This window comes from Schistocerca cancellata, chromosome 3 (assembly GCF_023864275.1).
Source record: "Schistocerca cancellata isolate TAMUIC-IGC-003103 chromosome 3, iqSchCanc2.1, whole genome shotgun sequence".
Lineage (NCBI taxonomy): Eukaryota > Metazoa > Arthropoda > Insecta > Orthoptera > Acrididae > Schistocerca > Schistocerca cancellata.
The window spans coordinates 153,795,356-153,814,311 of NC_064628.1; the positions used below are offsets into that span (position 1 = coordinate 153,795,356).

General features: G+C 42.0%; 1 protein-coding gene across 1 annotated transcript in view; it reads left to right on the plus strand.

The window, feature by feature from the left end:
- The window catches only part of LOC126174773 (allantoinase), a 218,258-nt gene that overhangs the window by 68,697 nt on the left and 130,605 nt on the right, over nt 1-18,956 (plus strand). The window contains exon 3 of the mRNA XM_049921114.1: nt 8,069-8,220. Within this exon, the coding sequence (XP_049777071.1) occupies nt 8,069-8,220 (152 nt within the window). The remainder of the gene's footprint in view (nt 1-8,068; nt 8,221-18,956) is intronic.

An 18,956-nucleotide genomic window follows, 5' to 3' on the forward strand; every position in this document is an offset into this window, starting at 1 on the left:
TCGGAAATCGTTTAGTATTTGTTTGTGTAAACGCGTGACTTCACGTAACCTCACAGGAGGTATTCATAGGTCATATCACAAGACCTTGATGGCTAATTCTCGTCTTCAAGTCGTGACATGACATAACCCAGAATTTTCTCCTGAAACAATGCGCGGCGTAACAGGTGATGCCACCTTCCTATTTTCGAGGTCAAACACCTCCAGTTGAGGTCAAAGGAACTCACTTATCGTGTTCTGATAACGTACGTTATTCACCGTCACTGTATTACGTATGGCGGTCTGGAAAATGTAAGGCCCAGTCACTTAATACGCCCAAAATGTGCAGCAAACAGCAAAGCGTCTTGCATGCATCGGCTGTTGACGGATTATTTGAGGATTCGCGTCGCACTAAATCCGACAGTTATACTTGCTAACGTAACTGTCCAGTTTCAAATCCGCCTCATCGCTAAAGATGGACATTCCTCCCAAAATGATCATACACATATTGGTTTTCCAGCACCCAACGGGCGAATTCTCGCTCTTGGAAGTGGTCAATTGGCAGTAGTTGTCGCGTCAGCTGAACCTTGTTGTATATGGAGATCCGTTATCAGAATTGGCTGCTTGGTGCTCATCCAACTGTTCACTTCTTGTGATCGACAGTGAATCGAGGCCCGATGACATCGGGCTACGCTCTCATTTAATGAAGACAAACCGGCCGGTAGGACTCCACCATATTGCTTATGACATGGGCGTCAGTCCTGCCGCATCAACACAATGTTGATTACAAGAGGCAAATGACAGTGTGGTGAAGTCGATCCATGTAGTGCGCTTGAATAGCAAAGCTATGCCGTCGATAAGTTAGTGTGTGGTTTCGACTCCCGAAATGTATATGAATGATCCGCAAGATGTTTCTCTGATAAAACGACGGCACTGAATGGCTCGCTAGTTGGTTTTTCCTGCTATGACGTATGGTTGGCACCTTGAGCTCTCTCTTTCATTACGTTGGCGTCGATATAAAGAATGAGTACGCTGGAGATTTTTCTGATGGGTTGTCACTGAATTCTATTCTGCTTTCTTTAAAACTAAAATTTAGGGCAGCTTTTGATGTTTTAAATAATTCAGTTTTACAGCATCAGTGAATCAGCTCATCGTTGCACAGCGTTTAACTATCACTGTTACTTGCGAAAAAAATCAGTTTTGAATCAGTTACTTTTTCTGAAGCGGGAAGAGGGCAAATAAAAAACAAAGAAAAGCTCAATTTTGCTAAATACTAACGCCGTGGTCATCGCAATGTCACACTTAAAAAGTCGATGTCACAATTCTGAAATTTGTATACAGGAGCTAAACTATCTAACAACTGAATTGTCTCTAACTTCAATGTAAAATATTTGATTCATGGACAAAATATGAAATTGTGTATCCCTTAATAGATTATAAAGGACAAACATTAGATCAAAAGCTGAAATCAGTTAGTAATTCTACTCTCTCACTGTTATCATGTATTTTGTAATAAAATTACTCCTAGAATGACATTTCAGTACTTTCAAAATCTTTATTAGAAATACCACAATGTATAAATAATGTTGAAAAGTTTTGAGAAGTTACTGTAATAATATGCACTTGTTCAGTTAATCGATCTGTAAGATTCAAACATCCATCCTGATACAAGTTTGTTGCTTTTTTATTTTAAAATTAGAGAAATAGCAATTTCCCAAGCACATAACCGAAAATACTGATAGAAACTCAATTTTTTCGTTTCTGTAGATGCTGAGCCAAGAGAAAATCATAAATATATTTCCTTATTTATTCAGAGCTTATCTGAAAATGCACTTAACATATCATTTGCGATAAGGGCAGCTGGGATACCCCTGTGTAATTATGAAATTTTCTTCCTTTTCGACCCATGCTTGGTACATTTATCCGCCAAACCTCTCAAAGTTGTTTCTTTAAACTTTATAATGTTGTTGATTACAGCATAACCATCAGAGCACGAAAAAATTGGTTCAAATGGCTCTGAGCACTATGGGACTTAACTTCTAAGGTCATCAGTTCCCTAGAACTTAGAACTACTTAAACCCATCTAACCTAAGGACATCACACACATCCATGCCCGAGGCAGGATTCGAACCTGCGGTCGTAGCGGACGCGCGGTTCCAGACTGTAGCACCTAGAACCGCTCAGCCATCACGGCCGGCCATCAGAGCATGATCTCGAATTTTTATTGTATCACAAAGAGTATCCAACAATTATGTCTCACCACCAGCAATAACTAGAAATAAGAAGAATACTCGAAGGAATTTATCAGACAATCCTTGTAGTTATTAGATGCACTCATGTGATAATTACTGATTGATCCTGAACCTATCTAGCTTAATAAAAGTAATTTTGTAGCTAGAGATGACATCCTGACGTTCTCTGTCAGTGGCTGATGAATGTGGGTGGTGTGTCGATGACAATGATAACAGAAAACTTTGAACCCAGTTGTTACGTGTAGCTTAGTCATTTGTTTTGTTTCGTTTGTATATAGCGCACAGTGAAGATGATTTATGACCCAAACCGGCAGTGAATAAATAATTGACAAGGACAGAAACAAGGTCAGCATTGGTCGTAATAACATTTGTCTCTTTTACTGCACTGCACGTCTAGATTTCAACTGACAGTACAGCTATCATCAGTGCGTTGTAAGTAGTCATGTAGACTGAACGTAATTATAACGACACATATTCCAATCCAACTCAGGCACAGATATTTGTGGACTAATGCTTGTACATGCCTGAGTTAGACTGGAATATGTGTCGTTATAATTACGTTCAGTCAATGTGACCACTTACAACGCACTGTACTGTCACTACTGTGACGTCTTCCGAAGAGCAGAGACGTTTAGTACAGTAGTGCTGTACCATCTTGTGGGTAACGACAACATGTGTGTTCTGAAAAGAAAATATAGTGGGACTTTTGTGCTTTGTGAGTACAGTTCCTTAGTGTAGATAGGGTGTGTTTAACAGAGAGTATTTAATTAAATTAAAATTCTCTTCAAGAGAAATCCAGCTGAATTCTTTAGTCAGAACCGAATTCTTCGAAATTGTTGTTTTGCAATCCAGCGATTTTTATAAAGACAAATATTTAAATTCAACATTGCTCGAATTTCATAGGAGTCTTCCACTCACACAGTTTGATCAACTGCATAAGTTTGTCAGCGCCTTTTTTCCCCTTTCGGCATTATTTATCTATGAAAAAAATTCTCCTAAATAAAATATGCAAAAATTTATACAACTGAAAATTAGTCCATAAACATTTCAAATCGCTGCTAATAATTTTCAATAGTAAACTTGATGCACAACAGCAAACAGTTGTAAGTGAGAAGTTACAGCTACATAAATCTCACTAATCATCATTACAATCGCTAATTTCATTATGTAAATTGGAAACCTCACGTAATTAATTACAGTTAAAATGTTCAGTTACATTATATATGTCAGTTACTTAGTATCTTAATTGGTCATAAAATAAAGACAACTGATTATAGTGTGAATTTGGTATGTATTATTTGCATTGTAAATTTTACATTATTTTCACAAGATGCGACATCGTCGCGAAAAACTTCTCTACTTAGTAAGTCTTTATGTTTATATGATTCACGTATCTGGGCCCTAACATTATTATTTCACTTAAAGAGGATAATTCGTTCCTAAATATTACTCATAATTAACACTCGTAACGGGAAACACTTTTTTTCCCTAGGAATACATGTAGAATAGGTCAATGCGTTCCACAAATAGGAACTGAAACAGATTTACAATGTAGTATTGTAGTTTATTTATAGTCAGTGCATCCTATTTTAGAAGAAAGATCTCTTAAGATATTTGTTTATCCCTGCGCTTCAAAGTTTGTCGAAAAAGAGACATAGAATATTCGTAGCGCGCATAGCTACTACCTTATGAGCATCATTAATGAACCAACGACAAATCATAATTGTAATTCATTAACAAATACTGCAAGGGAAAGGTTACCAAGCGCCAGCGAAGAAAAATTTTGCAATATCGTTGCAGAGAGCAGGCCCGGATCTAGGTGGGGGGACCAGGGTATCTGCAACAGACGGCAATTTCAGGTGGCTCCACATTCATATTCTTGAAGAAAAAAAACCTTGTTTCACAAAGCATCTAGCATCCAGTGCACGTTGACCTACTGACTGTTCATATGATTTTGAAACGCATCGCAGTTACTTTTTGAACACATTCTAAGTTTATTTCTGAACGAAACATAAGTTGATTTTTGAATGCTACCATCTATAAATAAAGAAACTTTCACGCAGACAAAAGGGCGTTAGTTGTTTTTTTTTTTATCTCGTGCGAACAGAAACCAGACTATCGCCGTGTTTTTTTTTTTTTTTTTTTAATTGTGCCTGTCTACTTACTGTGTGTCTTCATCCGCATCGTCAACGCTGTGTTTTTATATTTTAAATTCCACAACTTTACACCATTTTAAAGTTTTTTACAATGTCACCGTTTTATCACCTGTTTTTATTGTTTGTTTATATTCTCATTATGTATTTCAACTTTTCTGTAGGCTGTAGAGCCGCCTAAACGATGCTGCCAGCTCCCCCCCCCCCTCTGGGTGGGGGTGGGGAAATCGAAATGCAATAACGAAAAAAAGGGGGGGGGGAAGGGGCTATACGAGCTGAGCCGAGTAAACCCGGACGGGTGTGTACCAATAGCTGTTTGTTTATGCGGTTGACTGGGTGTACGAGTGATGAGCGCTGTTATAATTATTTACGAAATCCTTAGATTCAGACTACTAGGGCGGAAATAATCGTTTAACAGGAGTAACAGGTAACAAAGATTAGATATTATCTTCTCTGTGTATCCAATAAAATGAAATTTTGACAAAAAATTTAATCAGACGGCTACACTTCTAAGGACCAGTTGTTCGGTCCCCAGTTAGCACCCGATTTAAGCATTCTGGAAATAGCGCGGAAAATGCGTTGTACGAGCACGTAATAATGCCTAACCGGAGAGTAAACACGGGATAAGTGAACCAGTGACTCTTGCTTGGTTAGTAAAGTTAACCGGAGTACAAGTTTTGACAATGGCTTGAACAGTTACTGAATTAGACACGACCAAGGTTGTTTGTTAGAACTATGAAGAAGAAGAAACGGGGACATCTCACAAGCTATATGGAAGGATATGATGATTCCAAATTTACATAAAAATTTCGTACTACTACTTTTCTATCTCATGCTTGATAAACTGGAGTATAAGAATGAAATATAAAACTATTTCCTAAGATAAACCTTTTTGATTGTAGCAGGAATTACAGGCATTTCATATTGGTACTTCGTGAATTAAATTCTGTCTTGTTATTTATGTAAGCGAGGTACATAAAAATTACCATTTGTGTCAAAACAGTCTCGCTTATTTGGCACGTGTTACAATTGCTGCAATGTTAGGAAGACCTATTTCGTTCAATCTAGCAGGCAGTGACAAAATAGACGTAATTAGGTGGACAGACCACACCACTCTTAGATACTATTCGTATTAACAGCTTTTTCAATATTGCACAACATCATTTTGATTTTCCATGGAGCAAAACGTTTGATGAGATAATAGAGTCTTACGTAGAAAGGAAAGCACGTCGTGTAAAGCTGTAGCAAGATTAGAGAGAAAAAAAAATGCTGGGACCTATGGACTGAAGAAATGTGTACTGTCTTGCTTGTCTCTTGTCTCTACTGCTTTTTTCTCCTTTATTTAATTTTATTTCACCCAAAAGTGAGCGTTACTAGCTAATAAGCAATAAAGAATGTAAATTTTATGAAGAGTTCTCATTCTCCCGGTCACAAATGATCCCACCAGTGGTAACTGTGAGGTTTTTTCTAAGGGGGGCAGGATGTCAAACCGGCCGACTGGGAGCAGTAGAGGCACCATAGGACATTTTAATTTCCATTGTGCTGAATGTATGTATGATGGCTTCTATTACAAAACACACACGTTTGTGTTCCACAGAGCAAAATACAATGAAGTGCGATAGAAGAATGCTGTGTGGCGAGGCGTGGCGCTGCACTTTGACACACTTAAGACCAAATAACACGTTTTACATTTCCTCTAACATATAAGTTGCACATATCAAACTCTTCAAAAAGATGTGCGCCACAAAATGAATGTATTTATGAAAAATCGATTTTTTTTGTATTTCACGTCCTATCTCAAACGCTCTAGGAGGGAGGGGGGCGCCACTATCAAATTTTTGCCCAGTTCGGAAATATCGTAGATCCGGGGCTGGCAGTGAGTTTGTAACACCGTCGAGGAAGCCCGAGCAGTGGTACGGGTGACAACAATTGCGGCGGGAGGCGCTTTGTGATCTGTACAGCTGACTGAATACAGCTTACTACCGATCGGTGTTTTATAGCAGAACGAGTGACTTAGTGTTCATTTACAGTGGCCAAAGAGAACGAAAATGGTTATTTAAGACTGAAAAAACGCTTAGCAGACTTATTACGCGAAACATCGTTCGTTAAGCCAGTCTGTGTCTCATGTTTTCTTCTACTGGTGCTAATCACTCGTTACGGAAAGTGCTCGATAAGCAAAACTCGGGTGTAATAAAAAAAATTACGGCGGGCCGGATACCATGCACGTCTGACCCGTCACCGCGGGCCTGGTTGATGGGATTCGCGGACTGGTGTCGGCCCAGGGGCGACAGCATGGAGACGCCTGTTCTTGTGAAACACAACTAACTCTTTATTCCCACGAAGTAATGACTGCTATCGACATCGGATTTCAGACTGAGTCCAAATTTCTAGATTTTCAGAAGACTTTTGACACATTTCTTCACAAGCGATTTCCAATCAAATTGAGTCCTATAGAGTGTCATCTCGTTCTTGAGTTCCTGTAAAAAAGGTCACAGTTCGTAGTAACTGATGGAAAGTCATCGAGTATAAAAGAAGTAATATCTGGCGTTCCCCAAGGAAGTGTTACAGACCCTCTGCTGTTCCTGATCTACATGAACGACCTAGGGTACAATATGAGCAGCCCTCTTAGATTGTTTGCAGCTGATACTGCCATTTACCGTCTTGTAAAGCCATCAGACGCTCAAAACCAATTGCAAAATGATTTGTGCAAGATATCTGTATGGTATTCAAGGTGGCAATGACTCTAAATAATGAAAAGTCTGGAATCATCCACATGAGTACTAAAAGACATCAGCTAAATTTCGGTTAGACGATAAATCACGGAATTCTTAAGACTAAATTCAACTAAGTACTTAGGAATACAGTTACGAATAACTTATTTTGGAACGTTGTGAGGTAAGCAAACCAGAGACTGCGAATTATTGGCAGAATACTAAGGAAGTGCAACTGAACTACCAAAGAGAATGCTTACACCACGCTTGTCTGCCCTCTTCTGGAGTACTGTTGTGCGGTGGGGGATCAGCATCAGATGGGATTGACGGAGGACGTCGAAAAAGTTCAGAGAAGGACAGCTCGTTTTCTATTATAGCGAAATAGAGGACAGAGTGGTACGGACATGGTATGTGGATTGGACTGCCAGTCTTTAAAGCAAAGATATTTCTCGCTGCGGGAGGATCTTCACTTGAAATTTCAGTCACCAGCTTTCTCCTCCCTTTTGGAAACTATTATGTTGGCGCTCGCGTACACAGGGAGAAGTAACCATCATGATAAAATGAGAGAAATCAGAGCTCGCACAGACAGATTTAAGTGTTCGTTTTTCCCACTCGCCCTTTGAGAGTGGGGCGATAGAGAAATAAGTTGAAGGAGTTTCGATAAACCCTCTGTCAGCGCTTAACTCTGAATTGCAACGTAATCATGTAGCTATGTATGTAGATATTGAGGTTTAGTTCTCTGTAGAGGCGTATTTGGATTACCGCTCGCAGTGTATTTCAAGCGTGGAATCAACTAACTGGAAAAAAAGGCGGACGACGTATATTGACCTAGAAGCAGACGACACCGAAAATAACTGCATTTCTATGTTGTACTGGCAATCGGGGGAACTTTCCGCCTTGTTCTTGACCTCTAAAATGATTGCGTGACGGTTTCAAAGGAGAGAGCGTGTGAAGAGAGCGCTGGCGTGTGTTGCAGATCGTGGACGTGGGCGACCTGGTGCTGATGCCGGGCCTGGTGGACTCGCACGTGCACCTCAACGAGCCGGGCCGCGTCGACTGGGAGGGCTTCTGGACGGGCACGCGCGCTGCCGCCGCCGGCGGCGTCACCACCCTCGTCGAGATGCCGCTGTGAGTGCGCTGGCGCTGGCGCTGCGGTCGCTCCTCTGTGCTGCCCCTACGCCTACAGGACGCTCAGCAAACCACTGCGAACTGCGTGGCACAGCGTACTTATCGTGTGCTTATCGTTCTACCACTCATAAGGACTTCCTGCCGTTCTATTTAAATACACAACGTGGGATGACGCCTTCCTGAGGGACAATCTATACTCCTTCCAAATTAAAAGTGTAAGTGCAGGCCAGATGTGGCTTGAATTCAAGGAAATAGTATCGACAGCAGCTGAGATATTTATACGAAATAAATTAACAAACGACGGAGCTGATCCCGCATGGTACATAAAACAGGTGAGAACACTGTTGTAGTAACAACGAATGAAAGTGCCAAACTTAAACGAACGCAAAACCCACCAAGAGTGTCGATCACTTACAGAAGTTCGAAATTTAACGCGGATTTCGGTGCGAGATGGCCAACGGCCACCGGTTCCCGTCAGATCACCGAAGTTAAGCACTGTCAGGCTGGGCTAGCAGTTGGATGGGTGACCATGCCGTCTGCTGAGCGCTGTTGGCAAACAGGGTGCACTCAGCATTTGCGAGGCTAACTGAGGAGCTATTTCATTGAGAGCGGTGTGCTGACCACATGCCCCTCAATATACGCATCCCGTGGCGACTGTGGGCTGAGGTTGACGGTCGATACCGACGGGCCTTCCAAGGCGTGTTCGGACGGAGTTTAGTTAGTTTTTTCTTTTCTTTTTTTTTTAAATGCCAACACCGAAACCTTGTCTCTAAACTGGGCAGAAAATCCAAATACACAGCCTTCCAAAATTCTTTCACCAAAGAACACGAATCAAATATTCCAAAGTTCCAATCAAGAATAGCTGCCAAAACGAGCAGCCAACTTAAATCACTTAATAAAAGTAAGTCTTCTGGTCCAGATTGTATACCAGTTAGGTTCCTTTCAGTGTATGCTGATTCAACAGTTCCAAACTTAACAATCATATACAGCCTCTCTCTTGATGAATGATCCGTATCCAAAGACAGGAAAGTTGCACAGGTTACACCAATATGCAAGAAAGGCAAAAGGAATAATCCAGTAAGCTACAGGCCCATATCATTCACGTCGATATGCAGCAGGATTCAGGAACATAGTTGTATCCGAACATTACGCGTTACTTCGAATATAGCAGTATATTGACACATACGCAGTACGGATTTAGAAGACACCGTTCTTGTCTAACACAACTAGCTCCTTACTTACACTACGTTTTGAGTGCTATCGACAAGGAATTTTGAATTGATTCCGTATTTCTACATTTTGCAGAAGGTTTTTGACACCTTACCTCAGAAGCGGTTTGTAACCAAATGGTGTGCTTATGGCATATCGTCTATCATACGAGCGGATTCGTGATTTCCTGTCAGAGAAGTTACAGTTGGTAGTAACTGACGGAAAGTCATCGAGTAAAACAGAAGTTATTTCGGGCGTTCTCCAAGGTAGAGTTATACGTCCTCTACTGTTCCTTATACAGGGTGTTTCAAAAATGACCGGTATATTTGAAACGGCAATAAAAACTAAACGAGCAGCGATAGAAATACACCGTTTGTTGCAATATGCTTGGGACAACAGTACATTTTCAGGCAGACAAACTTTCGAAATTACAGTAGTTACAATTTTCAACAACAGATGGCGCTGCGGTCTGGGAAACTCTATAGTACGATATTTTCCACATATCCACCATGCGTAGCAATAATATGGCGTAGTCTCTGAATGAAATTACCCGAAACCTTTGACAACGTGTCTGGCGGAATGGCTTCACATGCAGATGAGATGTACTGCTTCAGCTGTTCAATTGTTTCTGGATTCTGGCGGTACACCTGGTCTTTCAAGTGTCCCCACAGAAAGAAGTCACAGGGGTTCATGTCTGGCGAATAGGGAGGCCAATCCACGCCGCCTCCTGTATTTTCGGATAGCCCAAAGCAATCACACGATCATCGAAATATTCATTCAGGAAATTAAAGACGTCGGCCGTGCGATGTGGCCGGGCACCATCTTGCATAAACCACGAGGTGTTCGCAGTGTCGTCTAAGGCAGTTTGTACCGCCACAAATTCACGAAGAATGTCCAGATAGCGTGATGCAGTAATCGTTTCGGATCTGAAAAATGGGCCAATGATTCCTTTGGAAGAAATGGCGGCCCAGACCAGTACTTTTTGAGGATGCAGGGACGATGGGACTGCAACATGGGGCTTTTCGGTTCCCCATATGCGCCAGTTCTGTTTATTGACGAAGCCGTCCAGGTAAAAATAAGCTTCGTCAGTAAACATGCATATCGCCGTCATCAATCCTGTGCACTATATCGTTAGCGAATGTCTCTCGTGCAGCAATGGTAGCGGCGCTGAGGGGTTGCCGCGTTTGAATTTTGTATGGATAGAGGTGTAAATTCTGGCGCATGAGACGATACGTGGACGGTGGCGTCATTTGGACCGCAGCTGCAACACGGCGAACGGAAACCCGAGGCCGCTGTTGGATCACCTGCTGCACTAGCTGCGCGTTGCCCTCTGTGGTTGCCGTACGCAGTCGCCCTACCTTTCCAGCACGTTCATCCGTCACGTTCCCAGTCCGTTGAAATTTTTCAAACAGATCCTTTATTGTATCGCTTTTCGGTCCTTTGGTTACATTAAACCTCCGTTGAAAACTTCGTCTTGTTGCAACAACACTGTGTTCTAGGCGGTGGAATTCCAACACCAGAAAAATCCTCTGTTCTAAGGAATAAACCATGTTGTCCACAGCACACTTGCACGTTGTGAACAGCACACGCTTACAGCAGAAAGACGACGTACAGAATGGCGCACCCACAGACTGCGTTGTCTTCTATATCTTTCACATCACTTGCAGCGCCATCTGTTGTTGAAAATTGTAACTACTGTAATTTCGAAAGTTTGTCCGCCTGAAAATGTACTGTTGTCCCAAGCATATTGCAACAAACGGTGTATTTCTATCGCTGCTCGTTTAGTTTTTATTGCCGTTTCAAATATACCGGTCATTTTTGAAACACCCTGTACATGTAAACGATGTAGGAGACACAATCAGCTTCAAGTGCGACAGAAACCGCTGCTGCCACTGAACGTTGCCCCACCTCAACCAGATTCCGTGCGAACATTACGAAGGGAAGAGGAACCAATGTTTTTTTTGGGTTGTGTTCCTCGCAACAGGCCACTGCTCACAGCTGGACATAAGGCTGCATGGGTTCAGTGGATCAAACAAGACATACACCGACCGGAGTCGTCCAGTCTGAGCAGCCATCTTAGGTTGTTTGCAGGTGATGCTGCGGTGTTCTGTCAGGTGTCGAAGTTGAGTGACTGTAGGAGGATACAAGGTGACGCTTAGCAGCGTCCGAGTAGAGTAGAAAAATGTAAGCTAAAGCTGATGAGTAGGAAAAACAAACCCGTAATGTTCGGACGCAGCGTAAGTAGCGTCGTTTAAATATCTGGACGTAACATCGCAAAGTGATATGAAATGGAACGAGCATTTGAGGACTGTGGTAGGGAAGGCGAATGGCCGACTTTGATTTATCGGGAAAATTTTAGGAAAGTGTGGTTCTTCTGTAAAGAAGACAGCATACAGGACGCCGGTGAGACCTATTCTAAAGTACTGCTCGAGTGTTTGGGATCCGTACCAGATCGGATTAAAGGAAGATATCGAAACAATTCAGAAGCGGGCTGCTAAATTTGTTACTGGCAGGTTCCAGCAACGCGTCAGTGTCCCGGCGATGCTTCGGCAACTCAAACGGGAATCCCTGGAGTGAAAGCGACGTTCTTTTCGAGGCTGTTGATACTCACTGCCGAACGATCCACTGCCGCCAACATACAGTACACATAAGGACCACGAAGGTGAATACAAGAAAGTAGCAGTCATACGAAGGCGTATAGAGAGTCGTTTTTCCCTCGCTCTCTTTGCGAGTAGAACAGGAAAGGAAGTGACTGGTAGAGGTACAGGGTATCCTCTGCCACGCATCGTATGGTGGCTTGCGAAGTATCTGCGTAGATGTAGATGTACTAAAGAGACTGACTACACTACCTCTGACCATCATCTTTTAAAGTACTGCTGCACGATTGTGGGATCCTTACAAGATAGAATTAACGGAGCACATCAATAAAGTTCAAAGAAGGGTAGCATATTTTGTATTATCGAGAAATAAGGAACAGAGACCGAACGAGGCGGCGCAGTGGTTAGACACTGGACTCCCATTCGGGAGGACGACGGTTCAATCCCCCGTCCGGCCATCCTGATTTAGGTTTTCCGTGATTTCCCTAAATCGCTCCAGGCAAATGCCGGGATGGTTCCTTTCAAAGGGCACGGCCGACTTCCTTCCCTAATCCGCTGAGACCGATAATCTCGCTGTCTGGTCTCCTTCCCCAAAACAACCCAACCAATAAGGAACAGAATGTCACAGACATAATACAGAATTCGGGGTAGAAATCATTAAAAGAGAGGCGTTTTGCGTTGTGGTGGGATTCTCTCACGAAATTTCAGTCACCACCTTTGTTCTCCGGACGCAATAATACCTGTTTGATGCCGACATACATTGGGAGGAACGATCATCACAATAAAATAAAGGAAATCAGATCTCGCACTGAAAAATATACTTGTTTGTTTTTCGCGCGCGCTGTTCGATAGTTGGATAACAGAGAATTAATGTGAAGGTGGTCCGATGAACACTATGCCAGGTACTCAAATGTGATTTGCAGAGTAGCCATGTTGCTTTAGATGAATAACTGTTGAAGAGTAATTAGAAGGAAATTTTTGTCGTTTTTTTTATTTTCATTTCAATAGAAAATTGGCAGTTTTCTTAATAAAATGGTGACTGAATCATATGAAGTCGCATGGAAAGGATTCCGTACCTCAGTCGGTAAAAACAGAACTCCTGTAGGATCACTTCGTTGTCCGGCTCTTAAAAGCCCTCTTTCTCCTGGAAGGACAGACGCATCCAGTTGAAATTTATACCACACATTGAAGTATAACCTCTCTTCGCGTTGTAATGAACTGAAGCTTCTAAGTCAGTGCAATCAAACGATACAGCCATTTATGTTACATATTTTGATATTGGAAACTCAGTTGTCAAAACCCATAGTATATTTGCATTTGGCCCAGGATCAATAAATTTGGCCAAGAGCAAGGTTTCACAGCACAAGTAAAGGAAAAAAATCCGAAAATTGTTAATTTGTGATTCTGTCACAAGCAAAATCTTTTTTGTCATTTGTGATCCGACTGTCTGTCTATCCGTCCGTCTGTTAAAGACTCCACTTCCTCAAGAACTTTTAGACGTATCAAATTGAAATTTACATTACATACTAAGGTCTATTGTCCGTTGATGGTGCAGTATATGCAAGCTTCTAAGTCAATACAGTCAAAGGGTACGGCTGTTTATGTTACATGTTTTGATACTCTCAAGCTCACTCTTTAAAGCCTATAGGGTACATCACGTTGACCTAGAATCATGAAATTCAGCGCGGAGCAAGGCGTATCAATAAAAAAGAGAAAAACCGGAAAAGTGTTAATTTGTAATTATATCACACGAAAAAAATATTTCTTTCGTCATTTGTTACCCGACTGTCTGTCTGTCCGTCTGTTAAGACGTCTTTTTCCCAGGAACAGGTAGAGGTACACTTGAAATTTATGTCACATACTAAGGTCTACGGGCCCTTGATGATATAAAAAATGTTTACCTTCTAAGTCAATGCAGTCAGAAGATACGTCCATTTATGTCACATATGTCATACTCGCAAACTCACTGATTAAAGCCTGTACGTAATTCGCGTCGACCTCGAATCATGAAATTTGGCAGGAAGCAATGCTTCACAGTAATAGTAGAGGGAAAAAATCTGAAAATTATTAATTTGTACTTATACGAAAAAATATTTGTTTTGTCATTTGTTATCCGACTTCAAACTTAAAATTAAAACATTCTCGAAAGTTTTGGAATTCTCGATACCGACACCTTGCCAGTATCAATGTCGATAACAGACAAAAATTGTCGAGATTCTCGATTCCTGGCATGGATGAACTGTCTGTACACATAATTAAGTTTCTACAGAGCCCTCAGAGGGCCCGTCCTACACGCATATGGCTATTTTTTTTAATGTCATCTTTGCCTGATTAACATGTTACAAATGTTTCATGCATTGCCTACATCAAGAAACTTTTTACATTGGAGGCAACGGATTGCAGTATTACAAGAGCGAAATTATATTGTTTCTATTTTCATTAAAGTAGCTTTCCACAGTGAAGACCCATTTAGTATGTAGAAATTCTAATAACTCTATCGCTACAGTGACATGTATTGGTATCTGAAAGGTTAATTGACTTTCAGATTCCGACAAAACATTGTTATAAATGTAAATTAGTGGACAAAGCAGAACATGTCTGGGATAGGAACTATGAATAAGTAGTGCAACGGATATCTATGCTGCTTCTGAAATCTTCAGTCGATTCGTTAATGAAACGACTTTATTATTCTAAGTTCTTAGGCGATGGGGGCTGAGAAGCATACAACAGTGTAATAGCAGTCAGGCGTTATACTGATACGGTATCACAAAACTGGAATTTGTGGGTCATTTCCAGAAGAGGATGGATGTCAGGTTAAGAAGTTGAAACTAGTTTGAGGAACAAGAAACACTCTGATGGTAAAACCATAAGGGATAGGCTGGTAGATAAAATGATTGATGAATTACAACAGTAGTACGGGACGACCATTAGGACTAACACTGATGAACTGATCAGAATGCGGCAGGCAATATGAGCTACCTCCTTCCACAAACTGTCAGCAATTGACCAACCAATACATCAACTCTGTTCTCTCAGACCAGATTCATTGTCCAAGTCACGCAACACCCAATATCAGACATAGAATGAAGGCTTTCACGGCAGGTGTTGTCATCACGTAACACTTCCGGGCTGAGATGCCGTGGTCCATACATAAAACTCTCCCCTGACGTTTCGCGTTCGACAACGGAAGGCATCCTCCGAGGACAAGCGACGAACTGACACTACATACAAGCAGAAACATTCCATCCCAGCAGCTGTCTAGAAAGTCGTAAAGCACCTGTACAGAGACCTGGCACATTCTGACATACTGAAGAAGTATCTGCATGGGCAGACACAGAATCCAAATTAGCCCTTCACCAGTGTCATATGGACTAGCACACCAAAACATGCTTTTGTTTAGAAGAAGGCACTAAAATGGGAGGGGGTCTGTGATGAGTTACTGTCTTTAATAACGGCAGCATTGGTACGGTGAAAATTCCTGGAGTAAACTGCATCAGAGAACTTCAACGAATGGACAAGGTTCACATCGATAACGCACCACTGTGGAGCAAATACGGCCACCAAGGTGTTCAGAAGGGATAAAAAATTAGATGCACTGAAAATTATCGAAAAGGTTATACACAGTAAGGCGCATGGGGCTTCTGGGTGAGTAGAAGTAACAAATAAAACACGTGCTAAGTAAGTTTTAGTCATTTCAAACTTTTTAAGCGATTTCTAAAAATTTACGTTTTTGGTGCGTTATTCCCCAAATATCAGGAACCAATTGGAGCAGAGTATTCAAATTTTAAGGGAGTTAAAACATAGACACATTGAGTCTACTGAATTGGAATATAAACATGATGTAAAGTATAATTAAAATTATTTCGGAAAAACTACAAAAATAACACGGACAGTCCTATAAAAGTTTCATTACCATTGGTACTGCGATTTTTGATTATCGGTACAAGGCATTCCAACTCCCCTTAAACGATTCTCTGCTGGGGGTAATTAGTCTAGCGGTCTGTTGTAATCTTAGCAGTCCCTACAGAAACGGTAGGTAGCGGGTCGTCGTAGCTTCCTCACTTAATGCTGGTTTTCAAACTTTTTAAGTGGGTCTTTGTAAGATAGTTGGCGCCTATCTTCAAGCATCTTCTAGTTCAGGTTTGTCAGTAACTCCACGACACTCTTCAAATGGTTCAAATGGCTCTACGCATTATGGGACATAACATCTGAGGTCATCAGTCCTCTAGAATTAGAACTACGTAAACCTAACTAATCTAAGGACATCACACACAGCCATGCCAGAGGCACGATTAGAACCTGCGACCGTAGCAGACTCGTGGTTCCAGACTGATGCGCCTAGAACCGCTCGGACACAATGGCCGGCTCACGACACTTCCTCGGGTTAGACAAAAATGTGGGTGACCATACGTGCTTTCCTCGTTTTTATACGTTCAACACATCCTGTTCGATTTGGTATGAGTCCCACACATATGAGCAACAGTCTAAAATGGGTCGCAAGAGTGTTTTGTGAGATTCGCTACATTTTTTCAGCACCCTTCCAATGAATCGAAGTCTGCTGTCTGCTTTACCACCAACTGACCCTAAGTGAATATTCCATTTTATAATGCTTCTGTGGTACAGAAGTGGCATCTTCGGCTAGTAATCGTCCTTAGAACTGTGTTCAATCCCAGCCATTGCTCACATTCTCGACAAAACTCATCACCGTTGTCGGCGAAAGACTTCGTTTGACGAACTGCACTCATTCTGCCGACAGGAGCGGACCGAGATTTCGGACACCCTCTTGGCAATTGGGTGTGAAACTGCCTCTAACAGGCCGAAGAACCAGCAATGATCATCGGCATGAGGATGCAGACAGCAATGGAAACCACTGTATTAAAGACACACAAGAGAGGCGTGTTTTTTAGGTATCGTCCGTTTTGTTATAGACACTAGTAGTTCGCGTGCCTGCGTCATGTACCGGCATGCCTCGGGAACAACTGTGCTCAGTTTCAGCTCAGTAACTAAGCTGTACGGTTCTGTTGTGTGCTTTCAAAATGTGTAAGACTATCAAGTCGCCCGCCGAGTGTGAAGTTCGCTCAGTGATACGGTTTTTGTCAGAAAGGAACCTGTCTGCTGCAGAAATTCGTCGACAGATTTGCGAAGTGTACGGTGATAGTGTTATGAATGAAAGCAAAGTGCGTAAGTTGGTACGAGAATTCAAAGATGGCCGTGACAACGTCCACGATGAGGGCCGCTCCGGTCGCCATTCTTTAATTACAGACGATTTGGTGGCTTCAGCTGAAGCGAGGGTTCGTGAAAACAGGCGCTTCACAATAACAGGTCTCTCAAACGAATTTCCTGACGTGTCGATATCAGTGCTTTACAACACTGTTTCTGAACACCCAAAGTTTAGGAAACTGTGCTCCCGCTGGGTCCCGAAACTCCTAACAGAGGACCACAAAAACCAAAGATCTGAGTGTGCGATGAAGTTCTTGATTCGTTGGCACGAAGAAGGTGAAGGCTTCTTGAGTCAGATCGTAACGAGACGAAACATGGGTTTCGCCTATCACGTCCGAATCGAAGCAACAGAGCATGGAATGGAGACACACACACACTCTCCTGTAAAGGTGAAGGCCAAACAGACTCTGTCGTAGCGCAAAATCATGGCGTCGGTGTATTGGGATAGGAATGGTGTTTTGTTGATCGACTTCATGCAACGAGGAACCACTATCAATGCAGAAGCATACTGCCAAGCCCTAAGATAGCTACGCAGAGCGATTCAAAACAAAAGACGCGGCATGCTGACAAAGGGAATTGTCCTTCTCCATGACAATCCAAGACCTCACACTGCAGCTCAGGCCCGCGATTGATTGGACAGTTATGGCTGGGAAGTTTTAGGCTACCCACCCTACAGTCCTGATCTTGCACCAAACGATTACCATCTGTTCCTCCACCTCAAACAAAACCTCAGTGGCAACCGTTACAATGATGACGACGACGTGAAAACGGCAGTGAACTCTTGGTTATCGGAGCAGGTGGCATGTTTTTATTTAGAGGGTATTTTAAAATTGGTTGAGAGGTATGATACGTGTTTCAACAAACTTGGCAACTATGTCGAAAAAAAGAGTGAAGTATGTACTTTCTGAAAATAAATTAACTTTTTTGAAATAACCTTTCGTTGTGTACTTATGTTCAAACGGACCTTACTTAAAAAAACACACCTCGTATTTGGTAAGGGAAACGCAAAGGCTCAGTCTAGAGATAGCTATGGTCAATCAAGTGATACTTAAAGAAGATATTTCTGTCCAGACGAATACAGTATACTGTAATATCAATGGAGACAGGATTCGTCATAAATAGGTAGGTAGGACAGAATCGACGGCAAAACAATACCAACAACAATAGCTCAGGTATACATGCCGGTGTCACAAGCAGGATATGAATTAAGAAAGAAATTATATGATACTGACGGTGTAATTCGTTATGTAATAATCATGACTCACTGGAATGCCGATTTAGGAGAAGGAATAGAAGACAGTGGTATGGAAGAATATAGCCCGCATCTCGTGGTCGTGCGGTAGCGTTCTCGCTTCCCACGCCCGGGTTCCCGGGTTCGATTTCCGGCAGGGTCAGGGATTTTCTCCGCCTCGTGATGGCTGGGTGTTGTGTGCTGTCCTTAGGTTAGTTAGGTTTCAGTAGTTCTAAGTTCTAGGGGACTTATGACCACAGAAGTTGAGTCCCATAGTGCTCAGAGCCATTTGAACCATTTTTTTTTTTTGAAGAATATATACTCGATAGTAGAATGATAGAGGAGTTCTGCTAAGTGAACTTGGGCTAGTATTAGCGAGTACATTGTTCAAAAATCGCAAGAGAAGGAGGTATACTTCGAAAAGGGTGGAGGTACGGGAAAAATCCAACTGCACTATATTATGATGAGACAGTTTCCTA